We start from the raw sequence: 24,279 nt of genomic DNA, 5'->3' as shown, positions 1-24,279 counted from the left end.
TGACATTCAGCCTGAAGTTTGATCAGCTGGAGGATTTACAGTGGCATGCGAGTTCACTCACAGTCTCTTAATCTAATTTGGAAGTTGGAGCTCCAAGAGATTGGGTGCATGTCAGTCTGAAGAGTTTGGCTGCCATAGTACTTCAACACCCCAGGTGCTCAAAGTCAAGTTCCTGTAACTAATTTCTCATCTAAATGATTATTGATTGAAGAGGGGGGCTGAAAAGTAAACAGGGATAAGTGTAACATAATATAGAATGGATTTCTTACCCTCGAGGCGGTTAGTGTTAATTTAATGTGTTTTAATGAATATAATATTATCACTCCACTGTCAGGGGGGAGAAGCTTCTGGAAGATATTTCTGTCAAAATCCCTCTCCGGCTTCACTGCGGCAAGACTGTCTCATTTAACACACTCCAATGTATAATTAAAGCTTTAAGCCATTCAACCATAGGTTCTTTATATGATATAATTCCTTCCTGGAGACCACCCAACTCTGAAAACTTCTATCACACTTTTCCTTTTTTCTTTTCTTCGTTCCTTATTCAATGCACAGTGGAAGAATAAAAAAGAAAAATCTTGAAGAATATTCAGTACCTTGGCTACGTCGACTCTCAAATATGCTCATTGTACTCCTTATCTATAGTACTGTATGACTCAAAGTTGAATCATGATTATGAGTTAGTTTAGCACTCTATTCACCTTTAATGGTGAGGGACTATTGTCTTGGCACTCGAGGCCTGATTATGTATAATCAGCGGCCCTGGACGCCAGCCCTTACGGCCTGTCTGAGGAAACTCAGGCCTCTGATCAAGTTTGACTCGGACTTCCTCAGAAGCCAAGGCTGGCTCAACCTGTCGCTTGAACAAAGTATTGGGTGTGTTTTGTTGAAGTCTGCGTTTTGAAGGGTGTGCGACGTCATCAGTGATGTCGAGAGAGAGAGAGAGAGAGAGAGAGAGGGAGAGAGGGAGGGAGGGAGGGGGTAGAAAAGGAGACTGGGAGGTGTGTAAATATATTTTGGGAGAGAAGGAAGGAAAGAAAGAGAAAATGAGAAGGAGAGAGAACAAGGGAGAGGGAGGGAGAGAGAGAGCAAGAGTTGAGATAGGGAGATAGAGCGCGGTGAGAATTGAGAGAGAGAGAGAGAGAGAGAGAGAGAGAGAGAGAGAGAGAGAGAGAGAGAGAGAGATAGAGAAAGAGAGAGAGAGAGAGAGAGAGAGAGAGAGAGAGAGAGAGAGAGAAAGTGAGAGATAGAGAGAGAAATAAAGAGATAGAGAGAAAGAGAGAGAGAGAGAGATAGAGAGAAAGAGAGAGAGAGAGAGAGAGAGAGAGAGAGAGAGAGAGAGGGGTTTTGGAGCCACCTTGTTGCTGTTCTCCTCAAGGCCCCCAGAAAAGGGAGGTGAAGGGGAGAACGCCTTTGTAACACAAAGACCACCGAAGCTTTGAAGTTTTCCTCTCTTCCACTCCTCAGCTCATCCTTCGTTCCGCTTCTGCAGCTAACGCCTGAGGACTGCCCGCCAGGAAGAAACAGCCAGCCAGACAGAAATAAACAAACAGCCAGGCAGAAATAGACAGGAGGAAACAGGCCCCCAGACAGAGGAAAGCAATACAGACAGAAGGAACGAGTCAGCCAGCCAGAGAGAAACAGCCTGTCTGAGAAAAACAGCCCGCCAAACAGGAGAAGCCTCACAGCACTGTCTAATAACTTCCTCACCGCCTCTCCTGTCACCGTCACAGAATCACTGCTCCTTGAGCTGCGGGATAGATCTTGACTTGACAAAACGACCCTCTTTTCCCTAAATCTCAAAGCCTGCTGAAACATCTCCATGTCGGTACGTTCATGGTTGGCTTTTTGCTTTTCTCATCCCGGAGACAAATGTGTTTTCCTGTCTCATTCATCAGTTGGAGTGTGGAAAACAATGATGTTTATCTCCAAAATAATTGGGTGACTTTTTACTGAGGGTTGACTTTTTTCATTTTTTGTTTCATTTTTTTTCCTTCTCCTGGCGTTGTTGTAACTGTTGGATGTAGCTAGAGGCTACTGTCTCATTATCAGGAACTTTAATGAGCATCGCTACTGTGCGAACAGAAGAGCTACAGCATACTTTGTAACAGAGTTTCTAAAGGGTCCAGTAGATATCTGTCCAGACAACATTGAAGGTTGCTCAAAGAAAGCCTTTCATGTCCTCGCCACAAAATCATTATCTAGGCTCTAAGCTTCATCTGTAGGTGAAGTAAGTCTTTGTAGATAAAGGGCTGGCAGCCAGGGATTATTATCCACCCTGATGCATACACACACACAAACACACACACCTGCCTGCTCTCCTCCTCTTCCTCCTTCGTCTCTCTCTCTCTCTCTTCAAACTTGCCTTCCAATTTTCCCAGTTTTTCTCTCCACACCTTTTCTCTTCTTCCTCCTCCCTCCTTCATTGCTCTTGTCCTCCTTCTATTTTTCCTCCTCTCACTCCTTCTCCCTTTTCCTCTCATACATTGGCCCTCTTCATCTCTCTCCCCCCCTCTACCTCCCTCTTTCCCTTTCTGTCGCCACCCCCCCCCCCCATTCTTCCCATCACTGGGAGACAGACACAAGAGGCTATCTACGAACCCAGAAGCCTTCTTCGGGTTACCGTGATGCCGGTATCCAGAAGACGCTAACAGGACAAGACAAACACTGACGTTCTGTTGGGATGTGTTGGCAGGAAGCTGCGTTCACCGTCGTTGGATAGTTATGGGATGGGCTTGCCATGACCAGCGGGCATAACACGGGCCTGTCTGCTCAGCATCACCATAAATGAGGCGCTCAATAACAGAGAGAGAACGATAGTGAGGGAGAGAGAGAGTTGAAGAGAGAGAGAGAGAGAGAGAGAGAGAGAGAGAGAGAGAGAGAGAGAGAGAGAGAGAGAGAGAGAGAGAGAGAGAGAGAGAGAGAGAGAGAGAGAGAGAGAGAGAGAGAGAGAGGATAACAGAGAGAGAGACAAACAGAGAGAGAGAGAGACAGACAGAGAGAGAGAGAGAAAGACAGAGAGAGAGAGAGAGATAATCATGGTGGAAAGACATGGAAGCCTAGTGACCAGTTAGGCCTGTTATGTTCTGGCCTGTCAGTGGGGTGTTTGTTAGCGAAGGAGGAGGAGGAGGAGGGAGGGAGGAAGAGATGGAGGGAGTAGGATGTTTTAGAGACCTGAGCAGCTGTCATACATGCTGCTAAAAAAGGCTGCAAGTGCACAGACAGACAGACAAGGAGAAAGCCTAACAAAGAAAGGCAGACAAGCAGACAAACAGCTCTAACGGAGAGACAGGTAGACAGTTCGAACAGACAAACAGATTAAATAGACAGACAGACAGCTCGAAGAGACAGACAGCTCGAGCAGACAGACAGGCAGACAACTCTGATGAAGAGGCAGACAGACAGTTGTAACAGACAGACAAACAGATCAAACAGAAAGACAGACAGACAGCTCTAACAGACAGACAGACAGCTTTAAAAGACAGACAGACAGTTTTAACAGACAGACAGACAGCTCTAACAGACAGACATATAGACAGACAGCTCTAACAGACAGACTGACCGCTCTAACAGACAGACAGACATACAGACAGACAGACAGCTCTAACAGACAGAGACAGACAGCTCTAACAGACAGACAGACAGACAGACAGCTCTAACAGACAGACAGACAGCTTTAAAAGACAGACAGACAGTTTTAACAGACAGACAGACAGCTCTAACAGACAGACATATAGACAGACAGCTCTAACAGACAGACAGACAGCTCTAACAGACAGACAGATCTAACAGACAGACTGACCGCTCTAACAGACAGACAGACATACAGACAGACAGACAGCTCTAACAGACAGACAGACAGACAGACAGACAGACAGACAGACAGATCTAACAGACAGACAGACGGAAGAACAGAGGGACGAGGGAGGACGAGAGACCGCCAGCGGAGGACAGGAAAAACACGTCGATCTGCTGCGACAGTTAGCGTGCAGCGTAACGTTTTTACTGTCAGTTAAAGGCCCTCAGCGCCGGAGCCTGGTGGAGAGGCTGGAAGACAGCCAGCTACCGTACAGAGAACAGGCACATACGGAGAGGTGTTCTGGATCAAACCCAGGTGTAGGTAACACCCTGGAGCAGTCTGCATCGACTGATAAGTGTGCGTGCGTGACTGGCAACAACGCTGCCTATCCATTTACACGTGGCATCCCTCTAATTACCTACTCGAATGTGCAGAAGACACTCAAGCACACACACACACACACGCACACCTCCCCCATGGGCCCCATTACACTGCGGGTTTGCCAGGCTGTTGTCACTTCTACGGAGACTGACAGCGTTCAGCCGAGTGTGCCAAAGATGTCGCCACTGATTAGCTTAGCATACGCTGGGAACTCTGTGTGTGTGTGTGGACAAGGACAAGCTGTCTGCTCTTCAGGTCTTAACTCTCCTGCTTTGTGGAGTTTTAAGAGTTCAGTATCCCACGTCAACGATGCCTTTTTGACGTTGTCTTTGTGGTTATCGACCGCAATCCAAGTCCGGGTCGCACGTTCCGTGCAGTTTCGTGTCTGGCCGTGTTTGACCTGCTTTGTCTGTGTCGTTTGTCTCCAGCCGGGTTCTGATCTGCAATCTGCTGCTGCTCGGGAAGGTTCAAACTAACCAACATCCATCTCTCTCTCTGTCTCTCCATCTCTCTCTCTCTCCATCTTCTCTCTCTCTCTCTCTCTCTCTCTCTCTCTCTCTCTCCATCTCTCTCTCTCTCCATCTCTCTCTCTCCTCCCTTCCTCCCCTTCCCTCCATCGTTCCCTCCCGTACCTCCCCCCTCCCCTGCCTCCTCCTCTCCCCTCCTCTTCCTCACCTCTTCCTCTTCCCCCTCCCTTCTCCTAACCCCTCCCCTCCCCCCCCCCCCCCCCCTATGCAGGGCATGCTCTTCTGCACCAGTCAGTGTCTGCGCTCCCCCCAGGACCTGCTGAAGGTCTACCTGCACGAGTCCTGCCGCGTCTACCGAGACAAGCTGGTGGAGGAGGCCGACTCCCGCAACTTTGATAGGCTCCAAGCCGACACGGCCAGAAAGTTTTACGAGGTGAGGAGCCTTACAAAGTTTAGCGGAGGGAAGACAAGAGGAGGGATGGGGGGGGGGGAGGAGAGGAGAGGAGGGGAGCAGAGGGAAAGGAGGGAAAATCATTAGGCTGCTTGCTCAATGTCGGCGCCTGGACATCAGTGGCCAGCGCAGCGAGGAGAAAGGAGAGAGGAGAAGAGAGGGGGAGGATGGGGAGGAGAGGGATGGTCGGAATACTAATGAGCGTGTGGGCCTACCGGACTGTCAGGGTCTGGGCCAGCAGCCCAGCAAATTGGAAAACATTTTAATGGTTTTCTGTCGAATGCTCCCTGCACTCTCCCACCCTGTGTGCAGAACACACACTGGTCATGCCACGACGAGGCATGATCACACACACACACACACACACAGGGGAACCCACACACATATACATGATCACACGTCCATTATCACACACACACACACACTCAAAGTCCCACACAATGACTCACACATACATGACCACACACATCACACACACACACACATGTAGAATGACAGACACGCTCTCTGCAGACACACACACGCACCCTGCTGTAATCCAGCCGCTGTGCAAGCGGAGCGGTGAAGGAACGGCCCCCTCTGAGAGTTATCTTCTAGAAGTATGAACTCCGCCGCATCACCCTACCTCCAGCCCTTGGTGTACGCCTGTCCACATTCACTAAAATATGAAGCTGGGCTGTTTGTGTGTGTGGTCTGCGCCACTGTGCCATGCTGACAGGAGTTTGTGTGTTCCCCCACCACCCTACTCTCCTAATTCTTGCGCGTTCCCTCACCTCCACACTTGTCTAACCCGCCCGTGTGTGTGGTCTGTGCCGCTGTGCTCTACTGACAGGAGTGTGTGTGTGGTGCCTCCACTTCCCCACTCCTAACCCGTGTGTGTGCACTTCCACCTCCCTTGACTCCTGTGTATGTGTGTGTGTGTCTCTCTCTCTCTCTCTCTCTCTCTCTCTCTCTATCTTTCTGTCTCTCTGTCTCTCTCTCTGTCTCTGTCTGTCTCTCGTCTGTCTGTCTGTCTGTCTCTCTTTCTCTTTGTCTCTCTCTCTCTCTCTCTCTCTCTCTCTGTCTCTCTCTCTGTCTCTGTCTCTCTCTCTGTCTGTCTCTCTCTCTGTCTCTCTCTCTCTCTCTCTCTCTCTCTCTCTCTCTCTCTTTCTCTCTCTCCCAGGACATGGAGGAGGCGTTGGAGCAGGCCTCCCAGATGAACGTGTTCTGCCACTTCTCCTGTGGGGTGGGTGAGCCTCGCTACCTGCCCGTGGCGTCGTGGTCCGCCCTGCAGCTCACCCTCCAGGAGGCCCTGGACGCCTACAACGAGCTCAACGCCAACCTCAGCCTGGTCCTCTTCCAGGACGCCATGGCACACATGTGAGGGGGGGGGGGGGAGGGAGTGTTCACCGTACTGTGATGCCATGGTCGTCCCCTCGGTCGTGTTTTTGGTCGTCGCCGTCGCCCTCGTCGTGTTCGTGGGGCACTTCGTCGTGATCCCTATCGTCATGCTTGCAATCCTCTTTCGCTTCTTACTCATTGATAGTAGTTCTGATCGTCTTTATCATCATCGCCGTCACCTTCATTGTCAGGGGTCTTTGCTGTTGTGCTGTGCTTGAAGTGGAGAAAACAAAGTGGGAGTACTCTCTTGCATTGGCTCTTGCATTGATAGCCTATGTATGAACAACATAAATGCATAGCCTCGGGAACATATTTCATCAGGGGGTGGGGCTTAATGTTGCGGGGCGGCAGGGACGGACTGGGAGAAAAAATAGGCCCTGGACTTTTATCCAGACCGGCCCACCAGAACCGGCCCCTGTAAAGCTACCACCACAGCTGCCTGCTAATGCATGCATAGTCTGTGTTTGATGTGATGCTAGTTCGGGAGTTCGATACTCAAAGGACAACTTTTTTGGCCTTTATTTGAGCGCAAAATAGTTTTTGAGACTTGTGTAAAAAATAAAAAAACCCTAGCTCCCGCAGCCATACATAAATATATGTATTTATTTAAACAAGTTTAAAGCTCATGATTCGTAGCCTACCCGACGTTTCTGGTTGGACTTGGACCTCTGTTGACGTGTCTGTCTCTGGCACACGGGCTCTTTTAGTGCCTTTCTGAAGCCAGGCTAACATAATTACTTACAAACGAAAGTCGTTTAGTTTCTAGGTTTGAAAGCAGCAGTAAAAAGTCTGTTTTACTCAGGCATCAGTTGATGCTGTCGAGATAACTTTTTCAAATCTAGCGTACCGGTACGCAAAAAAAAGGTGCCGGTACGCTTAAGAGTCAAATGTAGAGGGTGCCGGTAGTACCGGTGAGGACCGGCCCACTTTGAGCACTGGTAGTGAACACCTGTCTTCTATCGACCTGAGAGAAGCTTCCTACATGGAGCGATGATGATGTCTCTATCTCACTCCATCTCGCTTTTTCTCTCTCTCTCTTTCTCTGTCTGTCTTTTTCCTTCTCTCTACCTTTGTCTATCACTCTCTACGTTTCACCACTTCGTAGTTGCCGTATCAACCGTATCCTGGAGTCTCCCCGTGGCAACGCCCTATTGGTCGGCGTGGGCGGGAGTGGCAAGCAGAGCTTAACCCGATTGGCTGCCTTCATCTCCAACCTGGAGGTGTTCCAGATTACCCTGAGGAAGGGCTACGGTATCCCAGACCTTAAGGTGCAGTGCACACACACGCACACACACTCATACACACCCACCCACACACACTCACACACACATACACACACATACCTCTTACACCCACCCACTCCTTAACATAACCTGAACACCATCACCATTAACACGCATGTTGAGAGACAGTGCTACTAGCAGCCTATAGTTGCCTAGGTAACTACTATGAAAAGATGTGTTCCACAAAGTAATAACAGGGATGGAGTATAATGCCCTCTCTTAACCTCTCTCCCTTCTGCTCTCCCTTCCTCCATCCCTCCTTCTCTTTCTCCCTCCCTCCCTATCTCCATCCCTCTATAACTCCTTCTTTCTCGCTGTTCCCTGTCTCTCTCTCTCCCTCACTCCCGTCCTCCATTCTTTCCATCCCTCCCTCCCTCGCAGAGTGACTTGGCGTCTCTCTACATCAGAGCAGGTGTGAAGAACATCGGCACGGTGCTGCTGATGACCGACGCCCAGGTGGCTGAGGAGAAGTTCCTGGTTCTGGTCAACGATCTCTTAGCTTCCGGTACGTTCCTCGTCCTCTCGGCCTGTCAGGAGATCCTCATCACCACTGCCTTGCAGAGAGGTTCTTTAACGCTCAGACTGTTGATGGTAGAGGGACGGGTGTGAGGAAGGGATAACGGGCTGGGTAGAGGGCTGGAGGGTTGGCTGGGATAGAGGGATGGGGGGATGGGTAGAGGAATGGGCGTCATGGAGGGATGGATGGAGGGGCTGTGATGGAGGGATGGATATAGGGATGAGTAGACAGCTCACCTGACTCCCTGGATCAGGGTGCTTGGGTTTGTTGGAGAGGTTCGAACAGGAAACCAGGGTTCTACAGCCCTGTGGGCCTCCTCTTTCTCTGACCCTGGTCCTGCCAGCCAGTCTGCCTACAGCACACTCACCTCTACACACGGTGTTGCTGCCTCACTATACTATGCATTTTTTAAAGGGATTCCTTCACTCCCACTTTCCCTCCCTCCCCCTTCCCTTCCTCCCCCTCCTTCTCTCCCTCCCCCCTCCCTCGCCCTGCAGGTGAAATCCCAGATCTCTTCGCTGACGACGAGGCAGAGAGCATCATCGGAGGCGTGCGGAGCGAGGTGCGGGCGTCCGGCCTGATGGACACGCGCGAGAACTGCTGGAAGTTCTTCATCGACCGGGTCCGGCGCCAGCTCAAGGTGAGACACGGGCTCGCTGGAACTCGACCGGGAGAAAGTAAGACTTTAACAACCGAGCTCTACTCAAGAAACAAGCCGAGAAACAACATCCTTTAACTTCTCTGGGGGGGAAAGAAAAGTTCACCGGATTTCCAAGTCCCCATCTAATCCCCTTGTCTCGCACCACAACCAGCCGGGTGCAATATACAGAAACCTCCAGCAACCCACCAGCACCGGAATCATAACTTATAATAAAACGCCAGACAGTGCAGGCGGTGTACTCAAATGAAATGTGTCCCTAGACACCTGTGTGTGCTGCCCGAAGGTCCCTAACGATCCCACATCATCTCCAGCACACGCCGCCTCTCTCCCCAGCGCTGAAACGCGGGCGATATAACATTGGCGGAGGTCTACTGTGACCCAGCTGCAAACTGGAACTCCATCGCTGATGAGCTGCTTGCACCGCTGTCCTCCCTGAGGGGGGGGGGGGGGTAGAGGGGCAGGAGGAGAGAGCGGGGGTGGCAGGGTTGAGGGGGGGAAATAAGGGGAGAGAGTGTTGAGAGGGGAAGGGGTGAGGGGGAAAGGGAGGGAAGGAAATCAGGTGGGTGGATTTGAGGGAGGGAGAGACAGAGTCATACAGACATACAGACAGAGAGTGACAGACAGAGAGAGAGAGAGAGAGAGAGAGATGACAGACAGAGAGAGAGAGAGAGAGAGAGAGAGAGAGATGACAGACAGAGAGACAGAGAGAGAGAGAGAGAGAGAGAGAGAGAGAGAGAGAGAGAGAGAGATGACAGACAGAGAGACAGAGAGAGAGAGATGACAGACAGAGAAACAGAGAGAGAGAGTGAGAGACAGACAGACAGACAGACAGAGAGACAGAGAGAGGTGTGAGTCAGGAGGCAGCCAGCAGTGTGTGCCGGGTGTGGAGCAGCAGTGTGATACTGCTGCTGGGTGCCAGCATGCTGAGGCGTCCTGGGGTTTAGAGCTACAGCAAATGAGATGATGCCAGTCCCCTGGGCCCAGGCACTGTGAGGCTGGGATTCTGTTTTACACACACACACACACACACACGCGCACACACCGACACACATCATCACACACATCATCACACACGTATGCGCACACACTCACATCCGCACACATACTCGCATATGCTACATGTATTTGCGCGCGTAACGCACACGCTCACTCCAACCATCGCACGCGTGCAAATACATACTCACACGCGTCCGCGCACGCGTACACACTCAAACACACACCTACAGTAGTGTATATTCACTCACTGAATCCCCGCCCCCTCGCCCCAGTGCAGGCAGATGGCTGGTGCCCGTCGTAGCTAAAGGCTCTCAATCAGCTCCAACTTCTCTGCTTCTCTGGTCCCCTCAGCCAGGCTGGCTGGGACACGATAGACATGAATAACCCTCGCGCTCCTGTCCCCTGCTCTACTGCTAGCAGACGTCTGCTGTCTGTTGATCAGATGTACCGGAAGCTGAAGGTATGCCTGCGTGCATTTGTGTGTGTGTGTGTGTGTGTGTGTGTGTGCGCAGGTGGCCCTGTGTTTCTCCCCGGTGGGCAGCAGACTGAGGGTGCGCAGCAGGAAGTTTCCAGCCGTGGTCAACTGCACCGCCATCGACTGGTTCCACGAGTGGCCACAGGAGGCGCTGGAGTCAGTCAGCCTCACCTTCCTGCAGGAGCTGGAGAACATAGAGGTGACACACACACACACACATGCACACATACAGACATACACACACTCACTCACTCAGACACATACATAGACACACACACTCACTGTACACAGACATACACACACTGATTATCTCTCTGTAGTTACCAATCCATAATGTGCGGCTCTAATGCCTAAACCAAGTGAACCATCTCTGTCTTCCAGCCTGAGCTGAAGCAGTCTGTGAGCAAGTTCATGGCGTTCGTCCACGTCAGTGTCAATCAAGCATCCAAGGACTACCTGGCCAATGAAAGGCGCTACAACTACACCACGCCCAAGTCGTTCCTGGAGCAGATCAAGCTGTTCGGAGCTCTGCTGGGCAGGAAGAGCAGAGACCTCACCTCCAAGATGGAGAGACTGGAGAACGGCCTGGAGAAACTCAACAGCACCTCTTCCCAGGTCTGCTCGCACACACACACACACACACAGAGGTGCACACACACACACAGAGAACTGCACACACACACACACACACACACACAGAGGTGCACACACACACACACACACACAGAGGTGCACACACACACACAGAGAACTGCACACACACACACACACACAGAGGTGCACACACACACACACACAGAGAACTGCACACACACACACACACACACACACAGATACAAACACACCGAGAATACACACACACACACACACAGAGATACTGTATATACAACATGTGCATGTGTGTGTGTATGAGCTTAGTTTTGTAAGTACGCATGTGTTCCCCTGCTGGCTCGTGTTACAATGGACACGAGTGGGCGAGCGAGGGCTGTTGTGAGTCGCTGTTGAGCACAGGTAGACGGACACGCACACTTCCGCTTTTCTGACAGTAATCGCTTTGGGGAGGTGAGGATCGCCTCGCTCTCCCTTCGTGATGACGTGAAATCTGCCACTTCCTCTCCCCTCATATCTGGCCCGCTGACAGATCCTGCTCACGGGGCCTGTTCCTCCATCTCAACAGATCATAAACGTAACAGCCGACGAAATGTATTTTCCTCGGCTCCCGCGCGTAAACATCCACACTTCTTAGAGGGTTTTCTCCTTCATTCAGTCGTCGTTCAGAGGAAAACGTTGCAGTTAAGATGCGGGCACAGAAGATACATACATGTTTTATCTGCACAGAGTTCTCAGCCCATGGGTGATAACACGGTAACAAATGGTGTTATTTATTTTGTAATTGTTTTATCTACAGTGGATAGATTAGGTCGCCCTGTTGGGTAAATGTGGATGATTTGTAGAAGCCGTTTGTGTTGTTGGAACGTACCATGTGCGTGCGTGGGGTCTGGGGGTGGGTAGGTGGGCTCTTCCCGATGTGCTCTGGAGATTGTGAGGGTGTGATTCACCCTGTACAGATGCACAGGGGCTCATCTCTCGGTAACGTCTCCAAGCAATTAGTTGATGCACTCTCTCTCCCCCTCTCTTTCCACTCCCTCGCGTTCTGTCTCTTTCTCTCTCTCTTTCTCTCTTTCTGTCTGACCTCTCCCTTTTTTTCCTCTCTCTTTCCAACGTCTCCCTGTCTTTCTCTTTTGCGTGCCTCTCCCCTTCTTTCTCTCTCTCGCTCCCCCCCTCTCTTTCTCTGCCTCTCTCCTTCTCTCCCTCCCTTTCTCCACCCCACTTGTCTCCGTCTCTCCCGCTAGCTGTCTCTCTCCTTCTCCCCTGCTCACTCTCCCTCCCCATCTATCTACCTCCCCTCTCTCCTCCCCCCCCCCCTCTCTCTCTGATACTCTCTGCTATCTGCTGTTCAGTTGGGTGTTGTTCACCAGCATTACAACCCAGAAGGGCTATCTATACTTAACACCCCATAGTTTGGTTTCCTGTTGGTTAATTAGCACACAACCAAACAACAAAAACAGTGGCAGTAAGCCTAGAGTCCTGCTTTATTTCTGCAGTGTGACATATTTATGAAGTTAGGAGGTCATGTTCAGCGCCGTGTGGAAGGAGTTAGTTCAGTGTTCTTCACGTGGTTTGTTCTGCATGCTGCATGGCTTGTGTGTGTGTGTGGTTAGTGTGTGTTGCACACGTGTCTGCGTACATGTGTGTGTGCAGATGCGTGGGCATACAAGTGTGTGTACGTGTGTGTACATGTACGCATGTGTGTATGGGGTGCTGTTATTGCATTCCCCGTACCTGATACGGGTGAATTACGCGTGGGCTACTCTGGCGAGTTTTAGCAAGTGCGGAATGAATAGCCTACTACACCTTACAATTTGATAGAAAACGTAATTTGTGTTTATTACATTTGATAACGTCTGTGCACACCTGCCCGCCTACACGCGTGAGATCTTTCGGCAGGGTGAGATCTCTTTTTAGAAAATGTGTTCGTGCCATTCGTTTTCTTAAACAAACAATCCATGTGGACTCGCATCCGCCACGCTAAAATTAATAATCACCGACTAACAACACGAACATGAATAACATAGGCCTATTCACCCAAGACAAATCCATTGGAAGTTTATGTAGGGCTGTCGCGTGCGTTCAGATAGGTTTGATATCATCGGGCCGGCGTGTGCAGGCGCTAACTGTGTGCTTTGCATTTTCACCGCTGATACTGATTACACCCCATACATGGATGCACGTGTGCACGTGTGTGTGTGTATCTGTGAAAGCAGCTAGACCTTCACCCTCAACCCCCCCCCCCCCTCCCTCCCCCCCCCTTCCTCCCCCCCCTTCTACAACCCAGCCGCCCACGGCTAGCACCCCTCGGTGCACATCAGACCCTGGTGGCCTCCCCACCCTCCCTGCTTGCTCCTATCAGCACAGCGCTGGCTCTGTTGCCTCGTCCGGTCGAGAGTTTTCTTTTTCAATTAAATTGTCATTGTATTCCGCCGATGATGCTATCTCGCCTAATATTCGATGAGACATGGAGACACATAACAAAAAAAAATCCGCACAAAACAAATGAGCTGTCTCTCAAAAGCACGCGAGTGATTCAATTAGCTGATAACGACAGATTCATTAAAGAGCATGATACATACCGTGATTGCCACTTATGCAATATGAGCGGGACAAAAATAAACCGCACAAACAAGCACACGCAAATGCACTCTCTCTCTCTCTCTCTCACACACACACACACACACTCATCTTTATTTTGACAGTCCCTTTCTTACTTACTCCTAACCGTTGTGAATAAAATTATCCACCATCAAAACCAATTATTTTCTACACGAATGGTCCTGTTGCTGTTCGTGGATATGAACCTGGTTGGACTGAGCGGGGACTGACAGCTCGACTGCACACTGAAGGGTGACTCCCCGGAGAAAGTTTGAAACACAGTCGCAATCTTTTTCAACTGTTCCCAGAAGACTTGTATTGTGACTTGTATTGTATTGGGTCAATTACGACTACATGAAAGTGTCAAAGTCTTTGGGTGCACTTGATTTGTCTCACCCACTGCAGCTGCAATAAAGGCTTATTTTCGCAAGCGCCAAATGTGACTCAAAATCAAATGCGCCTCGACCACATAGATGGATTTGAACCCAGGTACATGACCCTTGACCTCTGACCCTCTGATCTCTGATCTCCTCTCCCTGGACAGGTGGACGACTTGAAGGCCAAACTGGCTGCCCAGGAGGTGGAGCTGAAGCAGAAGAACGATGACGCAGACCAGCTGATCCAGGTGTTTGATTGGCCGGGGAGACAAACTCAAACACACACACACACAAACAAAACACAGTCACGCACCAGTCAACGCGATCGTTGCGCATGAAACCACATGATTATTCCACAGACGAAAACACAGCCTCGATCTCCGCTCATGCAGTTTCCCCGTTGCACCGGCCGTCTCGTCGACATCCCATAATAGCTGATCTGTGGTGGTTGTTGACCGCAGGTGGTTGGTGTGGAGACGGAGAAGGTGTCGAAGGAGAAGGCGGTGGCGGACGAGGAGGAGAGGAAGGTGGCGGCTTTTGCTGTGGTGGTGACGGGGAAACAGAGAGACTGTGAGGAGGATCTGGCCAAGGCTGAGCCGGCCCTCATCGCTGCACAGGACGCCCTCAACACCCTCAACAAGGTCTGTTACCTCACACCTCAACACACCTCAACTAGGTCTGTTACCTCACACCTCAACACACCTCAACTAGGTCTGTTACCTCACACCTCAACACACCTCAACTAGGTCTGTTACCTCACACCTCAACACACCTCAACAAGGTCTGTTACCTCACACCTCAACACACCTCAACTAGGTCTGTTACCTCACACATCAACACACCTCAACAAGGTCTGTTACCTCACACCTCAACACACCTCAACAAGGTCTGTTACCTCACACCTCAACACCCTCAACTAGGTCTGTTACCTCACACCTCAACACACCTCAACAAGGTATGTTACCTCACACCTCAACACACCTCAACTAGGTCTGTTACCTCACACCTCAACACACCTCAACAAGGTATGTTACCTCACACCTCAACACCCTCAACAAGGTCTGTTACCTCACACCTCAACTAGGTCTATTACCTCACACCTCAACACACCTCAACTAAGTCTGTTACCTCACACCTCAACACACCTCAACTAAGTCTGTTACCTCACATCTCAACATACCTCAACAAGGTCTGTTACCTCACACCTCAACACACCTTAACACACTTTAGCAAACCTCAACAAGGTATTTTACTGAACAACCCAACATACCTGAACATACCTCCAGAACTATCCCTCACACCAAAAGCTGCTCGATTAAAGGAGATTTTAAACTTCCTTATCCAGTACAGTATGTTTGTCATATTGCTGGTCTGTTGAGATTTATTCTGACAGATGTTACGCTGTCCGGGACAACATTAATCTCTCTTGGTATTGAACGATTATATATGTATTGCCAGACAACCTTATCTTCAATAATTTATTGTATTAAAGGATTCCTCTGGAGTGTGTTACTTGTTCATCAGTTGTTAGTCGGGTTCTACCTGTCGGTCCTCTGGGTTAGACAGAACCTGAGGGACTTCCTAAACACTTAGTTTAAGAGGTTTTCCGTGCTCAAACAAGCAGAACCGACGGCTCAATCCCTAGTCTGCTCTCCACAGATCCCTAATTACGATCCTCAGCCGTCTTCTCAAAGTCAGTTCTGCCACTAAATCCCTCCTCTCCCCTCCTCTCCTCTCCACTCCTCTCCTCTCTCTTTCCTTCTCCTCCTGTCCTCTACTCTTTCTCAAGACTTGTGCAGGTTTTAACAAAATTCAACCATTCCTCTTTTTTTTTGTCCCTCCTTCATCCTCCCCCTTCCTCCCTCCCCTCATCCCTCCCCTCATATCCCTCGTTCATCCCTCATTTCTCTCCAGAACAATCTGACGGAGCTGAAGTCCTTTGGCTCTCCCGTGGTCGCTGTGACCAATGTGACCGCAGCGGTCATGGTTCTAATGGCTCCTGGAGGGCGGGTGCCCAAGGACCGCAGCTGGAAGGCTGCCAAGGTGATGATGGCCAAGGTGGACGCCTTCCTAGATGCCCTGGTCCGATTCAACAAGGAGAACATTCCGGAAGCCTGTCTGAAGGCCATCCAGCCATATCTGCAGGTCAGAGCCGAGATGCTGGTTACATCCTACCGATGTACAAGCAAGGTTTATGATAGTACACAGCTATTTGCCTGTGGGGCTGGAGCTATGTTGGTCTAACTGTACTGTATCACACGTAATGAAACATCTGGTTTGTGCATCGGGAGAGTGCGGGTTGTGGTGGGCATTTGAATTTCCTGTACTTTGGAGGCTCTTTGCAGACCATAACTCACCACATAAAACTCCTCCTCCTCCTCCTCCTCCTCCTCCTCCTCCTCCTCCTCCTCCTCCTCCTCCTCCTCCTCCTCCTCCTCCTCCTCTTCCTCCTCCTCCTCCTCCTCCTCCTCCTCCTCCTCCTCCTCCTCCTCCCCTTCCTCCTCCTCCTCCTCCCCTTCCTCCTCTTCCTCCCCTTCCTCCTCCTCCTCTCCCTCTTAGGACCCAGAGTTCCAGCCCGACCTGGTGGCCTCAAAGTCGTTGGCGGCTGCCGGTCTCTGCTCCTGGGTCCTAAACATCGTCAAGTTCTACCAGGTGTTCTGTGAGGTGGAGCCCAAGAGACAAGCTCTGAGCAAGGCCAACGCAGAGCTGGCTGCTGCCCAGGACAAGCTCTCCGTCATCAAGTCCAAGATCAATGTAAGAAAATGGACCGCATTTTTAGACAGTGCTATTGCTATCTTAACCGTACTCAAATCCCTTTACATGTTTGCCTGTCATACGCACCCCCACACATACACCATGGGAGGTTCTGGTCTGCCCATCCCGAAAGTTCAGTGTCTGGCTCAAGGACACTTCCAAGGGAAGTGCTCCCTTGGAAGTCAACTGCCAAGGATACGTCGATGCCTTTAAAAATGTTTGCATCGAGGCCTACTTTCTCAAAATGAGTTTGAAGTGTTCTTAATTATTAGTTTTGTTTTTTTTGTTGGTCAAACTCTGTGTGCTTGACTCCAGGCACAGCTGTCTCTGGGTGTGTTGTGCAGTGTTCGCTGCCAGTGTCCAGCCCAGAGGAGTCTGGGTTTTACACACTAATAAGCTCCACACTTCTCCCTGTCGTTAGCTAGCCTTCGGGCCACACTCTCATGCAAAGAGTGGGTTTGCAGCCAAGGGGAATTAGCAATCCACAAACTAATAAATGAAACTCGGGTGCCTCCCACTTAATTTACATTTAATGGTGTTTGTCCTCATGGTAATCGCATCCATATGCCAAAGACGTCCTTGGCCGGGGAAACTTTTCTTGAACTTTCTTTTTTGGCAAACTTGGTTCGTTTCATCTTGAGGCTTTCCCCTCTGCCATGTAATGAGCGCAACCCTCATTGAAAGCCTTTCGGTACTGTAACTTAACAAGCAGGATCTCTCTCTCTCTCGTGTTTTTGTGTGCGTGCCTGTGCGTGTGTGTCTGTGTGTGTGTGTGTGTGTGTGTGTGTGTGTCAGCTCCTTAATGAGAACCTGGCCAAGCTGACAGCCAAGTTTGAGAAAGCCACCGCCGACAAACTCAGGTGCCAACAGGAGGCGGAGTCCACCGCTCGCACCATCTCCCTCGCCAACCGCCTGGTGAGTGGGCCAAGAGATGCTACACACACACACACGCACACACACACACAGGGACACAGGCACACACACACACAGGGACACAGGCACACACAAACACCACGCACAGAGCCACGGGCACACTCACAAACACACAAACAAACAACGCACACTCGCCATCCAGTTCTTACTCGACGTAGACACTCTTTAATACACTTCAGAACGCACACACTCACACACACACACACACCTCCCCCCGACCCTGCGGCAGGCAGTCCGATCCCCCTGCTGACGGCGGCCAAGTGAGCATACGAGTTGTTGACAGTATTACTACGATCATCGAAACGAAACACAGGTTGATCCGGAGAGACTGACGAGGCCCAACGGGAGGCTGACGTGTTCAGCACATCCCGAGTTGTGGACAAACACCCGAGGAATCAGGACAGGAATCATGATCCCAACCCGAGCGCCTGCAGGGTGGAGCTGAGCCTGTCAGGATCAGGAGAAAGCTCTAATGAGGGGAGGGAAAGGGGAATCAACGCTCTCGTTTGGATGGGGGGACGGTGGTCGATGGGTCAGCGGTCATTCAGGAGCCGGAGTATGGGATTTGGGAAGTGTGGGTGCTAGATGATGTGGGAGTGGAAGTCTTGGGTTAGTACTGCAGGGAGTCAGGTGGCTGAGCGGTAAGGGAATTGGGCTGGTAATCAGAAGGTCGCTGGTTCAATTCCCGGTCGTGCAAAATGACGTTGTGTCCTTTTGCAAGGCACTTCACCCTACTTGCCTCGGGGGGAATGTCCCTGTACTTACTGTAAGTCGCTCTGGATAACAGCGTCTGCTAAATGTACTGTGAGGCGGCGGTACTACTGCTGTAGGTAGAAAGTCCATAGAACCAGGTCTAACGGGATGGGTCTAAAGCTAAGACTGCTGGGAAACTGTCGAGATGGACCGAGAATGCCAACGTTTTGGTCCTCATTACAAACGCCATGAACTCGGTGTGTGTTTTCCCTGGGGGTCCTCCCAGGTGGGGGGCCTGGCGTCAGAGAACGTGCGCTGGGCCGAGGCGGTGGACAGCTTCAGGAGCCAGGAGAGGACCATGTGTGGAGACGTCCTCCTCATCACCGCCTTTGTCTCCTACCTGGGCTACTTCACCCGACGCTACCGGCTGCAGCTCATGGACCACGTCTGGAGGCCCTACCTCAGCCAGCTGCAGGTGGACTCACACACACACACACACAGACACACACGTCCCGTGGCGTATATGTGTGGAGACGCGGGCCGGCGCGGTTGTGAGTCCTTGTAGCATGCGCACACACACAAGCACACTGACACAGGCACACACTCTCTCTGTCCTTCTCTCTCCCTCACACACGCTCTCCCTCACACACACACACTCTCTCTCGCTCACACTGTCACGCACACCGCTCATCTGACATGACCCCCCGCTCCCCCCCTCCCACCTCCAGGTGCCCATCCCCGTGACCCCCGACCTGGACCCCCTCACCATGCTGACGGACGGCGCCGACGTGGCGGCCTGGCAGAACGAGGGGCTGCCCGCCGACAGGATGTCCACGGAGAACGCCACCATCCTCACTTCCTGCCAGCGCTGGCCGCTCATGGTGGACCCCCAGCTGCAGGGCATCAAGTGGATCAAGCACAGACACGGGGAAGGACTCCGCATCATCCGCATCGGGCAGAGAGGGTGTGTGTGTGAGGGAGGGAGGGAGGGAGGGAGGAAGGTTTTAGGGGATGGGAGGTTGTATGTAGATGAGTGTGAGTGAGTGTGTGAGCATGTGTGTGTTCTGGAGGGGTTGTGTGCATGTAGGTGTGTGTCGGGGTGGAGGTGTATGTAGGTGTGTGTAGGTACTGTAATACTTTTATGAATCGAAGGATCCTGTGTGTGTGTGTGTGTGTGTGTGTGTGTGTTTGCTGCTCCCAGCTACCTGGACTCTATAGAGCGGGCTCTGGCAGAGGGGGACGTGGTTCTGATAGAGAACCTGGAGGAGACAGTGGACCCGGTTCTGGGGCCTCTACTGGGCCGGGAGACCATCAAGAAGGGCAGGTGAGGGTCTGGCTCAGGTTCTGGGTCTGGTTCAGGTTCGCTTCTGGTCACCTCCTGATAATGGCTCATCGTGTATGAACCTGAAACTTCCATAGAGGCAGATTTGCTGTCAAATACTATAATTGTCTTCCCTTCTTTTTTTTATATATCTTTGCCCATCTTTCTCTGTCTGTCTGTCTGTCTGTCTGTCTCTCTTTCTCTCTCTCTCTCTCTCTCTCTCTCTCTCTGTGTGTCTCTCTCTCTCTCTCTCTCTCTCTCTCTCTCTTTCTCTGTGTGTCTCTCTGCGTCTCTCTCTCCCCTCCCTAACCACAGGTACATCAAGATAGGGGACAAGGAGTGCGAGTACAACCCCAGCTTCCAGCTGATCCTGCACACCAAGCTGGCCAGCCCCCACTACCAGCCCGAGCTGCAGGCCCAGTGCACCCTCACCAACTTCACCGTGACCAGGGACGGCCTGGAGGAGCAGCTGCTGGCCAGCGTGGTCAGCATGGAGAGGCCCGACCTGGAGGAGCTCAAGGTGGGGGAGAGGAGGAGGAGGGGGGGGAGCTGGATCCTATCTATGTGATGGTATGTGTGTGTGTGTGTGTGTGTGAGTCTGTTTTTCAAATCTTCAAAAGAGGGTTAGTTGAAGTTTTTTTTTTTCTTCTTCTTCTTTTTCGGCTGTCTCTTCGGTAGTTCTCACATCTCCAAAGAGGAGATTAGACCACCCACTCTCTCATCAAACCAGCTCGCAAAAGCAGTCCCAATGTTTGTATTTCTCCTCTCTCTCCCTGTCCCTGTCCCTCTGTCCCTCTGTCTCTCTGTCTGTCTGTCCCTCTGTCTCTTTGTCTCTCTGTCTCTCAGTCTCTCTCTCTCTTCTTTCTGTCTCTGTGTCTATGTCTCTCCTTCTCTCTCTCTCTCCTTGGCCGTCTCTCTCTCCTACTTTCCAAACGATCTCTCTGAAAATGATCTCTACTTTCGACACAAATCCTTCTGTGTCAAGCTGCATCAGAGGAGTTGGTGAGTGTGTGCTCTTTGATTCCTAAACAAGCAGCAGGTGGACTTCATTAAGGGTTTGCTCTGGGAGGGCTATGGGTCTCTCACAATCGCAACAGAACCCATGAGTGTGTGTGTGTGTGTGTGCTTGCGCATGAATGTGTGCGTGAAAGTTGGTGTGTGTGCCTGAATTCGTGAATATGGCAAGTGTGTGTGTGTGCATGGCTATGCATGGGCCTGTGTGTGTGTGTATGTGGGGGGGGGGAGAGATTCTGCATGTGTGTAGAATTAGAGAGAAAAAACAAATGTTTTATCTTCAGCTAATCCGCTTAATAAATTGCTCCATTACTTGAACTCCAAATCAATTACCTTTTTCCAATCTTTTTCCAAACGATGGCAATATAGATTTGACTCTGTCATCAGAAGGACATTTTACCTCATGTGGTGGCCTCATTTGATGACTATTGGCCTCATAATTGCCTTGTAATTGCTTGTGGCTGCAATGTTAGCGGTGTAGCTGTCACAACATGGCCATCATGTCCTCATCACAGGAAGTGCCTTGGCCAGCGCCCGGCGTCCAATCAGGGCTGTCCGCAGCCTCTCACTCTCCCCCCTAATGAGCAGCGAGGGCTGGTCGTTTCCACCGAGCAGCCAGCACAGCTGTAAATGCTGCTAATGAGGGGAGGATTGGCTTGATCAAAGCCTGCCGCGGCTAATGACGCCGCATGGTCGCGAGGCGGCTCGCGCGGCCCGCTCGTCAGCCGGCCTGGAGACGAGGGCCGGCCGCCAGCTTCGCCAGAGACCCCTGGCTCTCGCTCTCTCCTCCCACTGCATCAGCACTCCACAGATGTAACCGTCGCCCGGCCAAAAAGCACTCCACAGATTTATCTCTCGCCCATCCCCGAACGCTACAGTTCCCCCCGCTGACTATCTCACCCCCCCCCCCTCCTACATCCCCTTCCTGTGAGCTCCCCTCTCTTTCCCTCTTGTCCGGATGGAGGGTGGGTGGGGGGGGCGGGGGTTGGGGGGTCATAAATCCTGCTTCAAAGAGAACACTTGTACTTGATATAGCGATGATGCACACACACACACACACACACAATCACATACAAGCGCTCGCACAGTCACACCATCTTTCACACGCTGACCCTTTTTCCTCACTCGCACACACACACAGTCACACACAGGCACTAACACATTTACACCATCAAAACACACAAAACTCTCTCTCTCAGACACACACACACACACACACACAATCAGGAAGATGATATCTAAGGTTTCTCAACCAGCTCTAGAGATTCTCTCCCAACACCGCCGGTCTTATTTGCATCGTCATTCCATCTTCTCTTTTCTTCACCCCCCCTCTCTCCCCACACTCACACACACACACACACGCGCGCGCACATCTGAAAGGACTCCTGAAGGCTTCGATCCACAGCCCAACGACAGTCAAAACGAAATGCGGCAAAGACGGCGAGTGAAAAAGAGAAGAAAAACTGGCATGTCAGTTATTTTAAGCCTACGCGTCCCCTCAGCGGATTTCTGAGGGAATGTTGTTTAATGAAGCGTGTTTAATTAGCGTTGCATTGAGATGGGATAAGAGAGAGGAGAGGAGAAGAAGGGGTATGGAACTCACTTATCATTTTAATTAACACTGATGGGTGAGGGGGTGAACGCGGCTTTCACGACGACACTCCAGGAAGCCTTGCTCGAAACCCTCCACAACGTGTTGCCAACAAACAAGCCGCGCCAGGTGACCGACAGCAATCGTCGTGCTGACGGCAACCGGCAAATTGGGTGTTACCCGTTCATGGCCTGCGAGGTCCGTGGGAAAGTATCGACGTCGGTAGACCTGCAATGAGGTGAGCTGGGCCGCGGAGCCGCGCGCTGAGTCGAGGAGCGCTCGTTCTCCCCCTCTTTTCAAATCGGAGCTGAGGAGCTTCAAATGTCAGAGCTCCTTTTTTGGGAAAGGCCACACGGGGCCCTCAAACGCCTTTAATCACTTCCCCCCCACTCCACCCCACCCCTCCCCCCCCTTGTGTGTGTTTGTGTGTGTACCTCAGTTCCGACTCGCGCCTTCATGGTTAATGAGAGTGAGAATCTGCTTCTCTTCCCAAATTACCTCAACAGGGCCTGCTCATTGGTGCTCTGTAATCATTTACCCAAAATGATAGATGTATTATCTCATTTTAATCCCAATTAGGGCTTTCTGCTGACTATTTAATTGTTTGTTTTTCCCCGGCTGGGGTAATTATCCGTACAATACGCCAACGGAGATCTGATCGTTAATAACTGACTCGTTATTAAAACTGGGGGTGCTCGGAGGCAGATGGCTTCTCCCCCAACGCACAAATGGGGGAGAGGAGATGGGGGGGGGGGTACGTTAGGGGGAAGGGGGAGAGAAGTGGGAGACGGGAGGGAGAGTGGGGGGGGGGGTGCGGAAGGTTCCGGTTGACTGAGTCGTCCTCCGCTCATTAAGGAACGGCGATCGCTTCCTCCCCTTCGTTCCAAACTCTCCGTCTCTCTCTGGTTCGACATCTGGATGTACGACGTTGTGTTTCTCCTCAGACGAGGAGTCGACTGATCCTGTCATTTGATCAGCCGGTCTTGATTGCGTTGCGCCGCGTCCCCTGCTTTCTCTTGGCTGGAAACCTTTCTCCCTTCCGGGGATTGGACTCTACCTTGCGTCATGAACACTGTTGTTCTGCATTTCAGCTCCACCGGTGTTGTTCGAGAGGTGGCCCTTTGTCATGGTTACAGTGTGTGTGCGAATGGTGAGCGTGCGTGTGAGGGTGAGGTGGCTGCGCACGTGCGCATGTGTGAAAACACTTGCACGAGCATGTGTACATTGTACGTGCGTGTGAGTTGTGGTGTGTGAGGCGTCGCTCCAGCCGGGCCATGAAAGGCCGAGGTTTGGGCCTGTTTGGAGGGGTGAGGAGTCTCTGGAGCTGGACTGGGACTGCTGTCCACAACCCAGAGGACGGTGCTTAATCTACCACACAGCTTCTCTCTCTCTCTCTCTCTCTCTCTCTCTCTCTCTCTCTCTCTCTCTCTCTCTCTGTCTCTGTCTCTCTCTCTCTCTCTCTTTTTTTCTTCCCTTTCTCACGCTCTTTTAATCTTTTTCCGCCTCCTCTCCCTCCCTCCCTCTTTTTCCGTCTCGCTCTCTCTCTCCTTCCACTCTCGCTCCCCCCCCCCCCCCACGCGTCCTTCGATGGCCGATGCGGAGCATATTGATCATCCGTGTCTTTGAGGTGTCCTTCAGTCCTTCCCTTCCTCTCCACTCCTCTCCTCCCTCCCCTTTCATGTCTCATCATCCCCCCTCCGGTAATTAGCGTCTGGGATCAGTCCGTCGGGTGCTGCTCTGCGTTTTAATCAAGGCTAATGTTGCCGCGGCGGCAGAAAGGTGCGAGCGTCAACCTCGCTCCTCATCTGAACCCCGGCTCGCGTTGTCCCCCTCACTTCCGTGTGCCGGGTCCGCTGGTGTGTGTGCACGCGGGCGTACGCGTGCGGGTGGACGGGTGGACGTGTTTGTGTTTGTTTACGTCGGCGCGTTTATTGACATCTGTCGGCGTGTGTGGGTATGTGTGGGCTTGCCTGTGG

The 24,279-nt window shown here is 51.5% G+C and overlaps 1 protein-coding gene across 1 annotated transcript in view; it reads left to right on the top strand.

Moving 5' to 3' along the window:
• The window catches only part of dnah9 (dynein, axonemal, heavy chain 9), a 95,171-nt gene that overhangs the window by 42,422 nt on the left and 28,470 nt on the right, over positions 1–24,279 (top strand). The window contains exons 48-63 of the mRNA XM_084669842.1: positions 4,919–5,080; positions 6,261–6,457; positions 7,584–7,746; positions 8,143–8,266; positions 8,776–8,918; positions 10,448–10,609; positions 10,792–11,025; positions 14,165–14,245; positions 14,459–14,638; positions 15,912–16,142; positions 16,557–16,751; positions 17,547–17,666; positions 18,664–18,852; positions 19,106–19,341; positions 19,579–19,701; positions 20,014–20,218. Coding sequence (XP_084525968.1) covers positions 4,919–5,080; positions 6,261–6,457; positions 7,584–7,746; positions 8,143–8,266; positions 8,776–8,918; positions 10,448–10,609; positions 10,792–11,025; positions 14,165–14,245; positions 14,459–14,638; positions 15,912–16,142; positions 16,557–16,751; positions 17,547–17,666; positions 18,664–18,852; positions 19,106–19,341; positions 19,579–19,701; positions 20,014–20,218 — 2,745 coding nt within the window. The remainder of the gene's footprint in view (positions 1–4,918; positions 5,081–6,260; positions 6,458–7,583; positions 7,747–8,142; positions 8,267–8,775; positions 8,919–10,447; positions 10,610–10,791; positions 11,026–14,164; positions 14,246–14,458; positions 14,639–15,911; positions 16,143–16,556; positions 16,752–17,546; positions 17,667–18,663; positions 18,853–19,105; positions 19,342–19,578; positions 19,702–20,013; positions 20,219–24,279) is intronic.

The sequence above is a fragment of the Hypomesus nipponensis genome, chromosome 13 (genome assembly GCF_054491055.1).
Source record: "Hypomesus nipponensis isolate SF chromosome 13, ASM5449105v1, whole genome shotgun sequence".
NCBI lineage: Eukaryota > Metazoa > Chordata > Actinopteri > Osmeriformes > Osmeridae > Hypomesus > Hypomesus nipponensis.
This window is presented reverse-complemented; position numbering and strand designations above follow the sequence as displayed.